The sequence below is a fragment of the Peromyscus eremicus genome, chromosome 2 (assembly GCF_949786415.1).
Source record: "Peromyscus eremicus chromosome 2, PerEre_H2_v1, whole genome shotgun sequence".
Lineage (NCBI taxonomy): Eukaryota > Metazoa > Chordata > Mammalia > Rodentia > Cricetidae > Peromyscus > Peromyscus eremicus.
This window is the reverse complement of record NC_081417.1, coordinates 137,249,645-137,268,764: the sequence shown is the minus strand read 5'-3', so window position 1 is coordinate 137,268,764 and position 19,120 is coordinate 137,249,645. Positions and strand designations below refer to the sequence as shown.

The 19,120-nt window shown below is 48.7% G+C and overlaps 1 protein-coding gene across 2 annotated transcripts in view; it reads right to left on the bottom strand.

The window, feature by feature from the left end:
* Positions 1-19,120, bottom strand: part of Stk40 (serine/threonine kinase 40) — a 38,991-nt gene that overhangs the window by 17,116 nt on the left and 2,755 nt on the right. For both annotated transcript variants that reach the window (XM_059254956.1, XM_059254955.1), the window contains exon 2: positions 939-1,058. In XM_059254956.1, the coding sequence (XP_059110939.1) occupies positions 939-1,050 (112 nt within the window). In that variant the 5' untranslated portion in view covers positions 1,051-1,058. The remainder of the gene's footprint in view (positions 1-938; positions 1,059-19,120) is intronic.

The following is a 19,120-nucleotide window of genomic DNA, read 5'->3' as shown; positions in this document are numbered from 1 at the left end:
TAAGGCCCTTCCTGGCGTCCCTATCCACAGATCTTCTTCACATATGCCCCATCTTGTTCATCTCCTTCGAGTACTCAGCTGAAGTCTTTTTTCCCAAAAAACATGCTAAATTCTGTGAGGGCAGAAGTGACCCATCTCTATCACTGTTTACCTCTACACCCCACAAACAGCACAGGGCCATTTGCTGGTAGCAGGCGCCATTAGGAGCTGTTTGCTGGGTATCTGAAGTTGGAACTGGGCTGTGCCTGTAAGTCCCAAAGGCTGTCCTAAAGCAAAAGTGCCACCAAGCCCCTGGTGCCAGAGCCCACACTACCTGCAGCCCTAGCCAGCAGCAACCTTGACTGGCTGGACCTCAGACACCACGCAGGATGCCCTGCTGCTCCTCAGCCTGCTGAAAACACTCAATTCCAAAGGATTTCCACAGTATTCTATAAGAAGTTCAGGGCCAGGCATAGTGACACTGGCCTTTAATTCCAGCACGTGGGAGGTAGAGGCAGGCAGAGCTCTGTGGGTCCAAGACCAGCTTGGTCTCATAGAGACAGATCCTGTCTCAAAACACCCCTCCCCAAAACTAAATAAATGTAAGAAGTTCATGGAAATTCTATTAAAAAACACTGAAATCAATCATGTCATTGAAGAAAGTCAAATAGTGCCTTAGATGGTGGGTCAAGGGTTCTAATGTAGCTATGTGCTTTTGTGAGCTTGTTGAGACTCTGGAATTCTTATCTCGGGAGTGGGAGGTAAGGGCCTGGCTCTTGATCTAAAGCTGGCATGGTGACAGAAACTGACCACCTTTGCTATGGAGTGACCTCAGCCCTAGGTTTACCACTGACAGATGAGGGTCCTCGCTGGGCACATTACTCTGCTGTCCACAGGTGAGAGAGAATGAGAGCCCTTGCACCCTGGCCACGCCCACTCCCCCAGGGCCAGCCACTTACCCAGGACGAACGGCCCTGCTCTCTTGGCATTATTTCCAGCAATGCCACTCCCTAGAGCCTTGGCCTTGGCCGACGTTTCCCCAGCTCCCCTGTCTGACGCTCTCCGCTTCATTCTCAGTTCTGGACAAGACAGAAAAGATCCTTCTGTTGAGTGAACCACCAACTTCCCTTACATGAACCCAGCCAGGCAGTCTAACCGGAGGATGCATCACACAGCTGCCGCCACCACCTTCTCCCCACCAGGAGGAGCACCCGAGGTTCCTGAGGACAAAAGAACCACAGCTCCTTTACTTGAGAGTCATTCCACACCAATGGCAGATGTCCTTGAAGGCAGCAGCCACATACCATAGAGGGAGTGAGGGTGGGCACATCTGCTGTAAAGGAGCCAGTGGGATCCCGAGAGGAGAACAGGACTGTGTGGGTGCTGAAGACAAACCTCTATAAAGACAACCTAGGCAACCAAGCCCCAGCCCTGAGCAGTTCTTCTCAAAGTGCCCCCATCTCCAATGCTCACAGCTCAAAGACCTGTGGTACCGCCCCCACCCAGGTTATGTCCAAGGAGCGATGGGCTGGGGAACCCTGGGAAATGGCCCCTTATACATGATGCTTAGTACTTCTTGCACACAAAATTTGAGGAGTACTGGCCTAAAGTTTGATATGTAGTCAAGAATGACCTTGAATTTCTTTTACTTTTCTTTTTTTTTTTTTTAAATTCGGAGCTGAGGACCGAACCCAGGGCCTTGTGCTTGCTAGGCAAGCACTCTACCACTGAGCTAAATCCCCAACCCCTTCTTTTACTTTTTTAATTTATAATGAACTATCCATTATGATCACTTGAAAGTATTAGATGCAAGATAAACTTTTTTTAATGAATACTAACTTTTTTTTTTCAATACAGGGTTTCCAGGTAGGCCTGGCTGTCCTGGAACTCACCCTGTAGACCAGGCTGGCCTCGAACTCAGAGATCTGCCACCTCTGCCTCCCAGGTGCTGAAATTAAAGGTATGCACCACCACTGCCCAGCATAATGAATATTAACTTAGAATTTGTGTGGGTATTTTGCCTGCACGTATGTCTGAAGCAGTACATGTGAGTCTGGTGCCTGTGGAGGCCAGCAGAGGGCACTGGATCCTGGAACTAAGTTAAGACAGTTGTGGGCTGCCATATGGGTGTTGAAAATTGAACCCAGGTCCTCTGCAAGAGCAGCAAGTGCTCTCAACTGCTGAGCTATCTCTCTAACTCCAAGATACTATCTTTAAAAAAAAAAAAAAGGGTTGGGGATTTAGCTCAGTGGTAGAGTGCTTGCCTAGCAAGTGCAAGGCCCTGGGTTCGGTCCTTAGCTCGGGGGGGGGGGGGGGGGGGGAGGAAGGAAGGAAGGAAGGATGGATGGATGAATTGGGGATAGTGAGAAATGAGGGAGGGTTACTGTCCCTGCCAATCAACGGGGTTGTAGCTTTCCTGATAACCCATCCAACCAATGGGGTTGTGGCTTTCTTGATAACCCATCCCCTTTAGGGCTTCAATACAAGGCAAATACAGGGCACTAGGTTCTGCAGACATTAACCTCATGACGCAGCTAACAGAAACATAGGTTCTTGTTCTCCAAGTCAAACCCCTTAGGGAGACAGAGCCCAGGTGAAAGGGGAAGGCAGAGGTCACAGAGTGGCCCAGTACAGGCTAAAGCTCAGGGAGAAGTTCACAGGGTGGGCTGAGAAAGCAGTATAAACAGTCCTAGGAGAGGGTCTCATGAAAGTAAGCGTGCAGAGGCCATCAGCAACAAGTTCCCAAGTCTATGCTGCTGAGAGTCTGATGTGGGGCAGGGAGTGGGGAAGGAAGCCGGGAGAGGACTAGCGGCATTTCAGAGCGTAGCCTTGGCCATCCATTCCCCACAGGGCTGAGAGAGAGTACCAAACTTCTCTTAGAATTTCTTTTTCCATACAGACGGAATTGATTGGCATTCTCTGCACCAACCCTGAAAAACAGGCCAACATGAAAACTAAGGACGCTAACCTCACCACCTAGATGCCTGCTCTCTGGACAGGCTTCTGTATCTCCTCAGTTTTCACTGTCACAAAGTAATATAAATCACTGTAAAAATACGGACCACACTCCGATGCCATTTTGCAGTTTCCTTTCTCCCTATTTTAGGTAGAATTGTATAGTTTGTGAAATATATCTCATTAACGCTGTTAAAAAAAAAAAAAAAAAGGCTAGGCTTGGTGCATGTCTTTATTCCCAGCACTTAGAAGGCAGAGACAGACAGGTATCTGTGAGCTCAAGGCCAGCCTGGTCTATATATAGAGTTCCAGGACAGCCAGGGCTACACAGAAATGACGGTCTCAAAATAAAACAAAACAGAGCACTTGCCTAGAGTGTCCAAGGCCTTGGGTTCCATCTTCATCACAGCAAAAAATGAATAGATTTGTACATGATGAAAGCACCCTGACAAACTTCTCCAGTGGCATCGTGTGAGATATGGTTTACCTCCTACTCTATGGACATCCACTTCCTTCATTTTCCTCTTTGTGGTCACATATATGCCTGTATATTTTAGCTCTTTTTTCTTTTCTTTAAAGTTTAAACCCCAAGGCAGACCAACTGTAAATGTCAGCAGCTGGAAGAGGAGGGCATTAGCAGAGGGAAGGACCACTGCCATGGAGGTCAGCCACACTGCAAGCAGCCACCTGGGGGGAGTGAGGGGACTGGGAGAGAGGGACAAAGGAGCCCAAAGTCCTAGACAAAGCAAATGTAGGTTCTGGCCAGCACAGAAAGAAAGAGACAAAGAAATAATTATTCCTTTCTGAGTCAGGGCGCAAAAGGTGGACAGACCCAGAAGACCTCGAGGCTCCTAGGGACTGGTCTTGGCACTCTGTTCCCTCTCAGGTGAATGCCAAGAGGCAAGACTGCGGAACTGCGGGGTCAAATGGGGTAAAGAACTTTATTTTTTATTCTTTTCATTTTTTTTTTCAAACAGTCTCACCGTAGCTCAATCGTTCTCAATCTTCCTAATGCTGTGACTTTTTAATAATTACGTTGTGGTGACCCAACCATAAAATTACTTTCATTGGGGGCTGGAGAGACGGCTCAGCAGTTAAGAGCACTGACTGCTCTTCCAGAGGACCTGAGTTCAATTCCCAGCACCCACATGGCAGCTCATAGCTGTCTGTAACTCCAAGAGCTGACATCCTCACACAGACATGCATGGAGACAAAAATATCATTGCACAAAAAAAAAAAAGTAAAAAAAAAATTATTTTCCTTGCTACCTTATAACTGTAATTTTCTTATTATGAATTATAATGTAAAATCTGTGTTTTCCTGTGGTCTTAAGCCACCCCTGTGAAAGGGTCATTCAATCCCCATAGGGGTTATGACCCACGGGTTGAAAACCACTGTGTCTAGCACATGGTGACTAAGAGTTCACTACATCGACCAAGCTGGCTTCAAACTTGTGGCGATCCTTTCGCAGGCCCCCAAGTGTTTCGCTTATAGCTGTGAGCCATGTGCCTGGCAGGGTGAATGGTTTTGTTTTTTTTTTTTTCCAAAGTGTTTGACACATACTGGCAAGCTGTTCCCGGGAAGGCTAAGGCAACTGACAGTCCCCATTAGCCAGCCATGTGGGGGAGGGGAACCATAGGTTCTGTATCTGCAGCAGGACTGTCTCCTTACTCTTGCAAATGACCCATTTCATGAGTAATAGAAGGGATATTATTATTTTTTAAAAATTTATTTTTGCTTGGTGGTGGTGGTGGTGGTGGTGGTGGCGCATGCCTTTAATCCCAGTACTTGGGAGGCAAGACAGGCGGATCTCTGTGAGTTCGAGGCCAGCCTGGTCTACGGAATGAGTTCCAGGACAGCCAGGACTGTTTCACAGAGAAACCCTGTCTCGAAAAAAAAATTATTTTTATTTTATGTGCATAAGTTCTTTGCCTGCATGTATGTCCACGTGAGGGTGCCATGTTTCCTAGAACTGGAGTTACAGACAACTGTGAGTCGCCATGGGGGTGCTGAGAACTGAACCTGGGTCATCTGGAAGGGCAGTCAGTGCTCTTAACTGCTGAGCCATCTCTCCAGCCCTGATACTATTACTTTTAAAGTCATAATTCTTTTTCTTTTCTGTTTTTATTTTATTTTATTTTTTTATGTATTTTTTTTTTTTTTTTTTTTCTGGAGCTGAGGACCCAGGGCCTTGTGCTTGCTAGGCAAGCGCTCTACCACTGAGCTAAATCCCCAACCCCTCCCCTTTTTTTTTGTTTTTGAGACAGGGTTTCTCTGTGTAGCCCTGGCTGTCCTTGAACTCACAGAGATCCACCTGCCTCTGCCTCCCAGTTACTGGGACTAAAGGCGTGCGCCACCACCTGGCAAGTCCTAATTCTTTATGTCTGAGGTTGACCTTGTTCTACACGCTTACTGGTTATATGTATTTGGCATTGTGGGAATACTTTCTCCTTCCATCACGTGAGTTTCGGGGACTGAACTCAGCGGACCCCTGTCCTCTGCTTTTTATTTCCATGTGTATGGAAGTGTCACTATTTAAACCGCTATCCAGTAACATATCTGTCTGTTCCTTTAGCCTTTACTGGTATCCTGGAAAGCTTCCTCATGCTGAGGGTCACAAGTCCTATCACTTCGGGCTTCTCCTAACATCCACAAGCCCCAGATGGAGTGGGAGCCTCGGACAGATTCGGCTATGAACTCGACCAAAGAAGCTCATGCTGGAAGCAGTCACAAAAGCAGAGAGGAGGGAGACAGCTCTAGAGACCCCCGAGGAGCCAGATGCTAGTGTGGGCCAGCGTCCCTGCTCTTTGCCTGCCTACCTCCTTGGCATCCCCAGTGTGCATACAACTTCCTCAGAGAAGCCAAGCTTGACAGCCCATTGCCAATGGCTCTCTCGCAGCCGGCCAGCCTCACACTCACGGTACTTCCCAAATTTGGTAATAATGTATTTGTTTTAATGACTGTCACCACCACTAGAAAAGGAATCTCATATACACATAGGAACCACTGCACCTTGGCAATGAGGTAGATGCCTTCCCTCCAGTTGGTGACGGTTCTTGCCAGAGCCAGCAGCCCCTAGTAGTAGTTGGTATCACTACACTCCGATCCTGTCCTCCTCTTGGGTGCTGGGCCTCCTCTTTCTTCCACAGTACCCCAGAGAGCACCAGGGAGGCACATCACATCTGTGTAGATGCTGCTTCTTCGCCTACACACAGTCTAGACGCCAGTTTGCTGGGAGCAGCTGTGGCCCAGACAGTGAGTGGGCTTAGCCTGACCCCTCCTACCCCACTCAGGATTCTACTCAAGCAAACGGCATGGGAACAGCTCCAAGATGCTGGTAGACAGAAGGATGGGAGCAGATGGGCAGGGAGAGGGAAAGATGCTGGCAGGGAAGAGGTACCCAGAGCCGACTGAAGCTAAGGAAGCTTGTGAAGAGACAGGCCAGGAAAAGCGGAAGACTGGGCGGCTTTCAGACACAGACCTCCTTGCCTTGCCCCTACTCCAGACTGCAGATGCACCGGGAGGCTCCGCCCTGCCCTCAAGCCATCCTGACAGGGAAGCCTCCAAGTATATCTCTACATGGTCCACAAAAAGGCCTGTTTGAGGGATCCTGCACCTGTGGTAATGCAGTATTGGCTACTACAGTCTCAAAAGGACTTGGGCATTGCCCTGTCTTCAGCCTGGGGTGGAGGCTCCACCCTACCCCTCAGATTTCGCTTAAGGTTTCCTAGGTTGGGGTCCCAGCAGCCCAGGAACTCAACAGTCTCAGCTTTGAAGTTTGTAGAGCTTTGAATCTGTCAACTCAACCATGTTCTATCCATGCAAGTTGGTGCCACACCCCTTAGGATCTCAACAGAAAGCTCGGTGAGGTAAAACCAGGAGTTATGGGGTACCCAAGAGGCCGAGAGGAAGGCACTGAAAAAGAACACACACAGCCCAGCAGCCCCACCACGTGCAGGTTGTAATGAGAACGGGAACTCTGAAAGCAAGTGGCTCTGTGGGCTTTGCTGGGCGTGGGGAATGTAAGCCAGCCACGAGCAGGTCTGTATAGGGTGTCTGTGCTGGAGTGTGATCTCACCTTAGAGCCACCAGGCAATGTGAGCCTCAGCCAGAGCTAAAGATGCCCAGAGCCCAGGAGTGTGGGTACACACGGCAGGTGCAGAAGGGCTGGGTGGGGCCAGGCAGGCCAGGCCCTGATAGCAGAGCATGGTTAGACTTTGTGAACACACCTCCACATTTCCAAAGGGAGACGGGCTATAAAGACAGATGGTTCTGTGCTAAGAACAGTCTCTGTTCCCCCAGCTCGGTCTGGCCTCAATTCAACACAACTAAAAGGAACTAATGCCTGGCTGTGAAGGATCCAGCCACTCGCACCCAGAAGCATCCACATACCAGTTTGCGGGCTGCATAGACTCAGGGCAGAGGGAATCCCCTGCCTCAGTAAGCCTGAGGGGCAGCTATGGGCCTGCATATGGGGAGAAAGCATCAAACTCAACTATTGTTGTTTGAGATGGGAATCTTTCCATGTTGCCCAGGCTGGCCTTGAACTCCTGAGTTCAAGCAATTTCCTTGCTTCAGCCTCAGAACATCAGAGTCACAGACACCTCCTGGCTTGGGCCTAGGCTTCCTGAAGCAGCTACTGGGTTTCTGAGGAGTTGGGTGGCCCTGCAAACCAACACAATTAAGAAAAGAGCAGGACAGTCTTCCTGCCAAGGAAACAAACCGTGGGCCTGGGCGGTGAACTACTTACTGTGTGAACACATGTTTGTGTGTGTGCCCATGAACACAGCAGCTGGGAGCCGTGTTTGTCAGCAGCTGCCAGGGCCACTGGCCTATTCCAAACAACTATGTCTACTCTGCAGGGTCACGTCAGCCAACAATTCCATATGCAAGCTGTCCCTGCCAGCAGGTCCAATCCCCACCCTCAAGTTCCTGGCTGTCAAAAAAATAAACCTAAGTGCTCCTGAGCTGTGAACCAGTGATCCTCTAGTCTTTAACCTCTGGCATTTTCTACTGAAGGCAGGGACCTTACACCTCTACCTATGTCACCTGGCCCTTGAAGTGAGTGAGGGCAGAAAGCCAACCTGCCCTCAGCCTACATCCTATTTGCCAAGCACTGCTTGGGAGTCTTTGTGTCCAGACCCACTCCAGATTCTCCAAGGGCACTGTGGCTAGAACAACGTATCTTAGTCTAAAAGGACTCAGGTTCCAGCTGACTCATGCCCCGCCTACTCCCCTGAGCCAGAGAGATCACCATATGCTGGCAACCAAAGAGTTTGGAGTAAGTCAAATGCAGATTCAAACCCAGCACTATCACTGGTGATGAGCTCTTGGGCAAGGGTCTTTTTCTGTCTACATCTACAGAGAATGCCTTCCTTACTCCCATAGCTGTCCTCTGAATTTAGTGGGATAACTCACACCAAAGGTTTAGCAGAGGACCTGTTGGGATAGTATAACCATTTGATAAATTATGCTATTAGGAGCTTAACTACAGCTGGGTGTGGGTGTAGTGGCACATACTTTTAATTCAAACAGAGGCCAGCCTGGTCTACACAACAAGTTCTAGGCCAGCCAGGGCTACACAGTGAGACCAAACCAAACCAAACCAACCAACCAAACAAACAAACAAACAAACAAACAAAAGCTCGACCACGGTAGCACTGACTTTCTTCTATCCAAGGAAAAGCGGACAGTCACTGAACTGGGAGTTCAGTCACTGAACTGGGAGCTAAAGGGAGCAGGAGCAGGAGGGTCGCCTGGCTTGAGGGTGTCGAATCTGCTGTGGCCCGACTGGTTGGTAGCTAGCCTGAGAACAGGGCTCCACCAAGGGGCAGAAGAGGAAGCCTGGGGAGCTGAGGGGCTGAGGGCCTGGGGCAGAGCTGGGCAGAATAGGCATGTCTGCTGGAGAAGGCTGAGCACAGCTGTGTGGGGTCAACAGGAACACCTGCTCTGTGGAATGGAGGCAGAGAATCCCATCCTCCTGTTCACGGGTCCTTCAGAGAGTAGAGGCACCCATGTTCTGCAGGCTAGGACTGGCACACCACTCTACTTGGGCACAGTAAAGGGCCATCCAGAATGATGAAGCCATCTTAGGCAGTTCTGCCATCCTGTTCCAGTTTGGGTACAGTGGGGCTAGGGAAGAACACGAAAGGAAGATGCAGTACCTCTGGTCTAAGACCATTTGGAGCAGGTCTGGGAGAAGCATGGATGCTGGGCTGTGAACCTTCCCACTGCCAGACTTCCTGTAGAGCTAGTTCTAGGTGCACACATTTCTCAAACCAAAAAGTCTAGAGCTAGTTCTAGGTGCACACATTTCTCAAACCAAAAAGTCAAAAGTTCTGTGCCATTCCCTCCAACTGTCCAAAGCTGCTATCCCTGATAATGGAACCACCGTGGTCTCCTTATATGGCACATTAAGCTAAGATGTATTCCTTACTCATGCTCTTCTTTGGCAAAACTGAACCTAACTGTGACAACCTTGAGTTGAGGTACTTTCAAGATTTATTTATTTTATGTATATATGAGTGCTCTATCTGCATGTCCATCTTTACACCAGAAGAGGGCATCAGATCCCACTATAGATGGTTGGGAGCCACCATGCTGGGAATTGAACTCAAGACCTCTGGAAGAACAACCAGTGCTCTTAACCCCTGAGCCATCTCTCCAGCCCTGAGTTGAGGTACTTTCAACAAAAATGGGTCTATATGCTTCAAAATCACCAATGCCAGTTAAAGAAAAGCTGAGGCTAGACACAGAAGTGTAAAACTATAACCACAGAACTCAGGAGGTGGGGGGAAGGAAGATGAACAGGTCAAGATTAGCTATTCGAGGTCATTCTCGGCCACACAGCAAGTTCAAAGCTAGACTGGGGACTTGTGAGACCCCTGTCTCCAAGAGAAAAAGAGAAGGTGGGGGCAGGCTGAGCTGGGCAGGCTGGTTCATGTCTATAATCTCAACACTGGGATGGTTGAGGCAGAAGGACTGTTCTGAATCTGAGGCCAAATGGTGAGTTCTAGGCCAACATGAGCTACAAAGTGAGTCTTTGTTGGTGGTGCACGCCTTTAATCCCAGCACTCAGGAGACAGAAGCAAGCGGGTCTCTGAGTTTGATCTACATAGGCGTATTCCAGGCTAGCCAAGTCTACACAGTGAGATCTGGTCTCAAACAAAACAGCAAGATAAAAGAAACTAAAAACACCCAGAATTACCATTTCATAATTGCTTACTACAGCTAGCACAGTGGAGACCCTGGCAGCAAAAGTAGCTACAACAGTTAATTAACCTTTCATTCTATTGGGCATGATAAATTTAATTCAATAGTTATATACATTTCGATTGGCTTTGAAAATTATAATTTTATAAACTCAAAAAAAAAAAAAAAAACCCACCCAGAATCCCCCCTTGTATTTATGTGTAAGGGGTGATTCTGGAGAAGAAAGCCATAGAGGACATAGGCAACCAGCAAAGAATAAAGACACTCCCCACCTCACGTGTGTGTGTGTGTGTGTGTGTGTGTGTGTGTGTGCGCGCACTTGTAAATATACGATTATGGTACTGTGCCATTTACATTTCCTTAATGTTTTTTTTTTTTTTTTTTTTTTACTTATATGCATGTGTGTGAGTGTATAGCATGTGTGGATGTTCTCAGAAGAGGGCACTGGATCCCCTAGAGCTGGAGTTACAGGCAGTTGTAAGCCCCCTGATGTGGGTGCTGGGAATGAAGCTTGGGTCCTCTGGAAGAGCAGCCAGTGCTCTTAACCACTGAGCCCTCTCTCCAGCCCCAGTTCTATTTCCTGGGTTTGAAAAGAATGTGTGAGTTACATAACAGATGCACAAGTGTTTAGGGATGGACAAGAGTCATGCTGCTTTATGTACTCTCAGAGACACAGGACCAAGTCCAACCTGCTGGAAGAGCTCCCAGACTCAGTCCACAGCTTAAAAGGCCTGGCTTTGGGTACATAATCCCAGTGGGAGAACCTGAAACCTCATCTTGCCAGGCAGAGTGAGCCTGGCATGAACAGATTTAGTCTTATATGGCCAAGAAAGAAGGAGAAAAATGAGGAGTCTGCAATCTTCAGGTCAACCACCTGGTGGCGCCTTTCTGCAATGCATCCTTGGTACGTCTCTGCACCAAGGGCAGGGTAGTAGGCCACTGCTCTCCTTCAGGCTAATGAGAAAGCATGCAGGGACCATTTCAAAGACAAGGAACACACTGCCTCTGCTAGCTCGGCAATGGACCGGACAGATAAGAGTTCATCAGGTGGCATCCCCAACTATCTGCTGCAGAGGTCCTCCAAGGCTCCCAGTTTTCAGGAAGAAACCCAAGCTCCCCAGAGAGGCTGCCAGACCCAGGCTACCTCCCCCACCTCACTGCTCTTATAGGACGCTAAATGTAGCCCATGAGTCATGGGCGCTGTGTGTGCCATGAACGGTCTTGCCCTGCCCTTCTCTATGGCCTGCTTGTCCTCAGTCCTCACTGAAGTGTCTGTCACCTACACAGATACTCAAAGCCATTTGCCAGGACTGGGTGATCTTCTCTATCACCCAGAGCAGCACCTGAGCACACCTCAGCACTCTCTCTGATTTGTTTAATTCCCCCATCCCAGGTTGTAGGCTCCCAGAGAACAAGTCCAACTCCTCTCTTTTTGCTTGAGCCCAGTCCAGTGCCTGCCAAAGGCCAAGAGAAAACAAGCCATGTATCTACAAGGCACCGAGGCCAATGTTAGGGCAGGGGATAGAGACAGCTGGATATGGAGGCACAAAGTGTGATTCACAGGTGAACCCTGCCCTCTGCCAGGCCGGGATTGGTATGGGATCAGACAGGAACTAGAACAGGGCAGACTAGGCAGTGTCTACCAGGAAAAAAAAAACCCACGACAACTGGGTGCAGTGGCACATGCCTGTTATCCCAGCACTCGGTTAACAGAGTCAGGAGGCCAGAGTCCAAGGCCAGACTGGGTCACATAGTGAGAACTGCCCCCTCCCCAAAAGAAAAGAAAAACAAAAACAAAAAGAAAGAGAAAATGAGAGAGAAAAGTACCCCAGTACTAGTGAGGCTGAGACAAGAGGATCTCTGTGAATTCAAAGCTAGCCTGAGCTACGGTGAGACCTTTCCTAAAATAAATAAATAAATAAAAAGGCTCATGTCAGAAACGCATGGGCAGGACAAGGTCCAAACTGGGTCGTTTAGATAGTGGAGAGCCATCTCAACCATGGAATCAAATCTATTCATGTGTAGAACCAACCCCGATCCCCCACCCTCGCACCCCCCACGCCCACCCCACCCCCGCAATGAGGAAGGGACAGACCAAACCTTGATGCAAAGTGTCTTAGAATCCAAGTGGGAGGCCTATATTCTTACATTAACTATCACAAATAAGTTTTGCTTACAGCTTTATAGTTTACAAAACAAATACATATTTCTAACTGATCGCCCCAACACACACGAGTGCACACTTTCTAGAAACTGTGATGCTGAGAACCCACCTAAAGTCTAAGAACTAACTGGAAAAGTTGGGACAGGACTACAGGTTTTCCAATGCTAAATCTGTTGCTTCTTTAACAGTCCCACTACACCCGAGACTGCCAACTTCCCTACAGATCTGCTCTCTACACTCAAGAAAGCAAGGGGAATTCATGGCCCACGAAAAAGGGTTTCAAGCCACTGACCAGTTAGTCAAATGCCAGTTAGGAGAGCAAGACCAATAGGAGGTCATGTAAACCAGGGTTCAGGGTTAGTTCCCATCACTCACTTGCCTTGTGACCCTAAGCGAGTTAACTACTACCCTTTTGTGCGCCCTCTTTCCTCATTTATAAAAAAGGGATAGTAAACCCATCTTTCACAGGATGTCCAAAAGATCAGATGTTATCCTGGGGCTGGCAGGAGATAGACAAGTGTCCCTGCTGTGTGCATAGGTGACCAGGTAGAGAGAATCTCTCCAGGCATATGAATTTTCAGCTTGTACTTGAAGGGCACCTCCTACTTACTAAGGACCCATTCTTGGGGCTCCCCCCTCCAAATGCAGGGTTTTACTCACTAGGCAGATCGGGCTGACCTCAATCTTGTGATCCTCCTGCTGCCTCTGCTGGGATTACAAGCATGCACTACCATGCCCTGCCTGGGTTCTTACAACTTTCTCACTGTCCATCTAGTTGTTTGTTTGTTACAATGCTGGGGATAGAACCCGGGCCTTATGCATACTAGGCAAGTTCCCTCCCACTAAACTACACCTGTGGAGCCAACATCTGCCTTTTCAGGGCTGAGAAACCAAGGCCTGGTGGCCAGGAGCTCCCAGAGGCCTGTGCTCTACTCTTGCCCTGGCTGGAATGAGACTGTTTCAGAGCTATTCCTTTGGATCTGAATGGTGGATATTGCTGAAGGAGGCGTGAATTCTCTCCCAGGATCTCAAAAGAACCACTGGAAACCATTTGCTTTGTGCTCTAGATGGATGCTGGGGGGGATGGGGAGGTGAATTAGTAATCCTTTGACTTCAGCCAGGATTCCCTGATGACAAAGATCTGCATGTGCTGTCTCACCAATTCCCAAACAGCCATGATTCCACTCACTTTTTAAAAGCAAGAGGATAGATACACACAGCTCCAGTTGGTTAGGAAAATATAACACAGCATCATCCTCTGCATGCTGCACTGTACTGCCTGGGGGTTACTAGTGAGGGCTACAGAGAGTAATCCTCACCCGCTGCAGCCTCTCTGCTCCGGGCTTGTGGGAGACTACCTGCTGCAGCCAGAGAGGAAGTGACTCAGCCAGGGGGAAGTGGGAGGGGTGCTCACAAAGGGCCTGCACAGCTCCCCAATACATCCGCTCCATCAGGCAGCCTTTCCTCAGCACAACTTGGTCCTGCTGAGCACTGCAGGCTGGGGACCAGAGGGGCCTAAAAGCCTGCTCTGCAGCTTGTCTCTTTCCTCCAGGAGGCAGACTTTACAAATCAGCCCCACACCAGGAGACTGTGTGATCATTTCAAATCCTCAGGAGTCTCCAGTGGGCTCCACTAGAAGACCAAGGTGCCAGCGGGGTGGGCCTGGAACAATTTTAGAAGAAAAGCATGGGGCTGTGCCCAGGAGGCAAACAGGCACTCTATGCGGTTCCTCTGCAGAAAAGACAGTGCAGCACCGGTCTCTGTGGATGCTGAGGGGGCGCTGGCTGCTGCTGAGGGCAGGTTTCACCAGCAGTCTCTCTCAGAAGCCACCAGAACGGGATCCAGGATATTGTGGCCAGTCCAGTCACCAACTGCCCCTCCTCCCTGCCTCCGGAAGCAGCTGATGTGACAACAAGTATCTGTCAGGGCGTGTGGGTGTCAGAGGAAGGGACAATCTTAAGAGCTCTATCTCGAGCTTTGCTGGCCCAGCATCTCCCATCCAGAAAAGCAGCCTGGCACACTGGCTTGCAGACATTTGTGAGGGGCCGTGGTTCTGCAGGGGGCCTTGTGCCATGTGCAAGGGATATCGGAACAGTCGCTGACAGCTCTCCTGCTCTAGCTCACTGGCTAGAAAAGAAGCTCACAGCAAGGAAGATCCTAGCATGTGACTCAGAGGCCCTTCAGCTCAAAATATCAGTTACAGCTTTGTGTGGTTGACTCAACCCAAGAACAGGCCTGCCACAGGGTCCCCTATGGAGTTCAAGTATTGTCACCCCGAATATCGGAAATCAAGCAAAGAGAAGCAACAAGAGATCAAAGAAGGATGGCTAAGTCTGAGAGTCACCTTCCTGTCCACTGTGGGACCTGAACACCGCTTTCTGTGCTCACAGCCTCCTCACCTGGAGGGGAGGGGTGGGCACTACCCCGGGAAGAGTGCACCCCCAGAACTGCTTTCAGAACCAGCATGCACAAGGGACCAGGTAAATGTCTAGCCCAGGTTTTCAGAATGACACAGGAAAGCCCAGGCTGAGCATGCATGCAGCAATTTGCCCCCTTATCCCACCTTTCACCAGTTTAAAACAAAACAAAAAACAAAACACTGCTATCACCCTGCAAGAACGGCACTCCGGATCAGAGCCAATAAACTACCTCTTTCAACCTGCCTCTATAAAAAGTTAAGTTAAATTTCACAACTTTGGGCTGAAGATGTAGCTCAGTTGGTAGAGCACTTGCCTCGATTCCCGACACCACAGAAACTAGGCATCGTGGCATATGCCTGTAATCCAGTAGTTAAGAGGTTGAGGCAGGAGACTCACAAGTTCTAGGTCAACTTGAGTGATTTCTAGACTAGCCTGGGCTTTATGAGACCCCATCAAAAAACAAAACAAAAACTAAACCAACAACAACGAAAATCTAACTTCAATAGTGAACAACACATTTGGGTTTTCAAGTTTCATGAAATGCTCTTGCCTGTGTGGCCACCTGCATGGTTAGAGACAGGCAGATGCCAGGTAGGCCCAGTCATTGCAGTGCCCCTCAGGTAGGTATTCAGGGGGATGGGCCCATGTGCTCGGAACCACCAAAAGACTAAACCATGAACCACCACCCAGACACTAACATGAGCACAAGTCTTGCTTGGGTATATACTGCTTGAGGGGTCTTCACTGCAGGCCATGGCCAAACTCAGTAGCTATTCAGAAAACCACATGCTGTGTATGAAATCAGAGCCAGCAAAAAGAAAACTCACACGCCTTGGGCAGAGTAATTCCAGTAGTTCTGGGGATTTATTCTCTAGATATGTGCACACAAGTTCACAAAGATAAACTCACTTTGGGGCCTCTGCATTGCAGAAGAGAAAAGAAACAAGCTACACACATAAACAAATCAAAATACCCGCAGAGTCAGACAGGAAACAATCTAACCACCCACCAAGAAAAAAAAAAATGCTTAACTATGTTCCAGCTCGACAGTGAAATACTACGCAGCCTTTAAGACTAAGTCCATGCCAGCAGAGAAAAATGTCTCTAATACATTATCCCCTCAAAAAGCAGACTGCAAGCCAGGCATGGTGGCACACACCTTTAATGCCAGCACTTGGGAGGCAGAGGCAGGCAGATCTCTGAGTTCAAGGTCAGCCTGGTCAACAGAGTGAGTTCCAGGACAGACAGGGCTACACAGAGAAATCCTGCCTCAAAGAAACCAACCAACCAACCAACCAAACTGCAGTACTATATGTATACACAATCCTCTTTTGGTTAAAAAAAATTAAAAACACCTTTGAATATGCACGGGGAATTTTAGAAGAATCCAAGGAGGGAAGGGGAACTTTCATATTTCTCATTCATATTCTTCTACATTATTTGATTATTTACCTATAGATTATTATAATGATATTTTTTTCAAGACAGGGTTTCTCTATATAGCTCTGGCTGTCCTGGAACTCACTCGGTAGACCAGGCTGTCCTGGTACTCAGAGATCCACCTGCCTCAGCCTCCTGAGTACTGGGATGAAATGCATGTGCCACCACAGCTCAGCTATAATGATAATTTTTAAGAATCTGAAAATTTGCTGAATCGATTGGAACTGTTAAGTGCAGTGATGGCATCCAATGAGGCTGGGCATCTTGTGACATGGTGGCAGGTGGCAGGTAAGGACCCCAGATGCATGGAGCTGTAGGCAAGGGGGAGCTAAGGATAGAAGGGTGAAGACCAATATTCCTGGTAAGTATAAGCTCCTTCAGACAGCCTGCAAACATGCCTCTGAGGAACTTCCTGCTTGCCACCTGGTAGCCACAGCAGACCACTAATGAAGGCAGTGGTGGGTCACCCCAGCCCAGGCCAGGACCCTGACAATATGCCAGACACAAATGTTGTTGAGCAGGTGTGGGTTCACGCGGGCGTGGGTTCATGCGGGTCCGTGGGAAGAAGACATAGAAGACACTTTGAGGATGTCTCTAGCCTTTCCAGCTGCAGGGGGACTCAGCCTCTCTTGGACTGAGACCCCGCTCTTAGCCAAGGGCATTTTTATTGCTCTCCAAATTTACACTTTTAGCAAGTTGATTTCCGTATCCCCAAAACATCTTAACTAAGCTTCCAAAGGGACAATGCCAAATGCAAATTCTCGATTAAGGAACATCACAGTGTACTGGATTTTTCCCAACCAAGTTTTGCATAGGCTTTGTACCCTTGGGAACCGCTCAGACAAGGTTGACATAGAGGGTAACAAGACAGACAAAAGGTAACAAAAGGTGGATAAGGGTAGGTGCTAACACTCTGGAGCCAGACGAGGTGTAGCTCAGTGGGAATTCTCCTATCACACTAAGCTAAACTTGATACCACAGTAACCCAGTTCATCTTAATGCAGGGATGGTTTCTTCTTTTACAGGAGAGGACACTGGGATCTGAATGACTTGCTCAAGGTCATTTGGCTAGCATTGACAGAGCTGGGTTCTAAAGCCAGGTCTGATCACTGGCTAACATGGTTTAAGGTGTCCCTACCTACTTCCCACAGGGAGGAAAGAGAGGAACTTGTCTCCAGGCAGTGGCAGTTCTATTGGGGGCCTCTAAGCAAAGGAGGGACTCTAAACTCTGTGACTCCAAGATTCTGTGGACTAGGCTCCCTGTGGGCCAAAGCCTGGCCAGGATGGAGAAGGGGTAGGATGGGTTCCAGAGTCACACAAGGATGGATGGAAAGTCCCAGCTCTATTCTCACTGGCTGTTAAACATAGGGCAGATTCCTTAATCCCTTCTGACCCCAGCCAAGCTGTTGAGTAAAGCGGAGACAAGCCCTGCCCTCAGAGGCCATACAGTGTCCAGGATACTCAACAGGGGATCTCTGGTGATTCGAAGGCTTTTGCTGTTGTTGACTTCCTTCCTATTTCTTCAAGTGAAAACACACCCATTGCCCATGAGATGCACCCCTAATCCAGGACGCTGGCAGCACCAAACCTAATACAAAAGTGGCAGGACATTTTTGGCCAGACCTGGAAGGTGCCAGCCATGGTGTCCAAAGTCTCACATTATGTTGGACCAAGTCTCCCCAAGAGTCAAGTAATCCTCTCCCTAAAAGTACTGCTATCCCTATAACACACCCCATCATACCAGCTGTGCCCACATACAAAGACAAGTAACTAGCAAGTCAATTCTGCTCTTCCCAATTCCCATTCCTATGCACTCTCTTCCTTCTGAACCCTCAGGCAGCAAACTTCTTAAAGGCTAAAGAGTCTATGTCTGTCCCTCTTGGGGATAGGTGGCAGTCTGTACGCATCTTTAGAGGGGACACCATCCCTCTGTTTGTGCTTCCTGACATCTGGGGTGTCCTTGAAGTCATCAGGCTTGTAGAGAGCTAAGCCCCAAGAATTCACATTCCCACCCACTGATCCCCACATCTGCCACAGGCAGGAGGGAGATGATCTGCTTTATCTGCTCACTCGGGCGGGCGGAGCATACTTGCTGGGGTTTAGGAAGGCTTGGCACCCAGGAGGCTGAGAAAGGAAGGTGGCGAGTTCAAGGCTGTTCTAAGTCTGAGGACAACCCGGGCTATTATAGAAGGACCTTGTCAAAGAAGAAGCAGAAGCAGCCCTTCTAGGCATTTGTCCCACAGATACTTCGGGTGGGCTAAATCACATGTGTGAAGAAAGTCGGGATGGAGAAATGGCCTACTGGTTAAGAGCACTTACTGTTCTTGCAGAGGACCGAGGTCCAGGTCACAAGAGCCGTATCAGGTAGCTCATAACCACCTGTAACTCGAGCTCCAGGAGATCTGGCACCTTCTGACCTCCATAGACACATGCACCCAGTGAACATAAACTCAGGCAACCTCACACATACACCAACAACAAATAATTTGAAAGTCAGTCCAGATAAAAGCCTGTTCAATCAGTTACACTCAAGATGATGCAGGATGTACCCCAGAATGACAGAATGCACCCCATCAATGAAACCATCTCTAAAACAACAAGTCAACCACCCATGCAATACTGCCGACACCACCGCCATTTTTTTTTTCCAGAAAGAATACAATAAAATTCAGTGCTCTCAGAACCCCTCAGGACAGTCCTGACAGCTCAATGGGAGGCAATGAAACTATCATTTATCAAGCATTTACTACCCAGTGCATGCTGCATACTAACCCTGCAACATTTATCTTAATCCTCCCAACCGCCCCCCCCCCTTTTTTTTTTTTTTTTTTTTTTGGTTTTTCGAGACAGGGTTTCTCTGTGTAGTTTTGCGCCTTTCCTGGAACTCACTTGGTAGCCCAGGCTGGCCTCGAACTCACAGAGATCCGCCTGGCTCTGCCTCCCGAGTGCT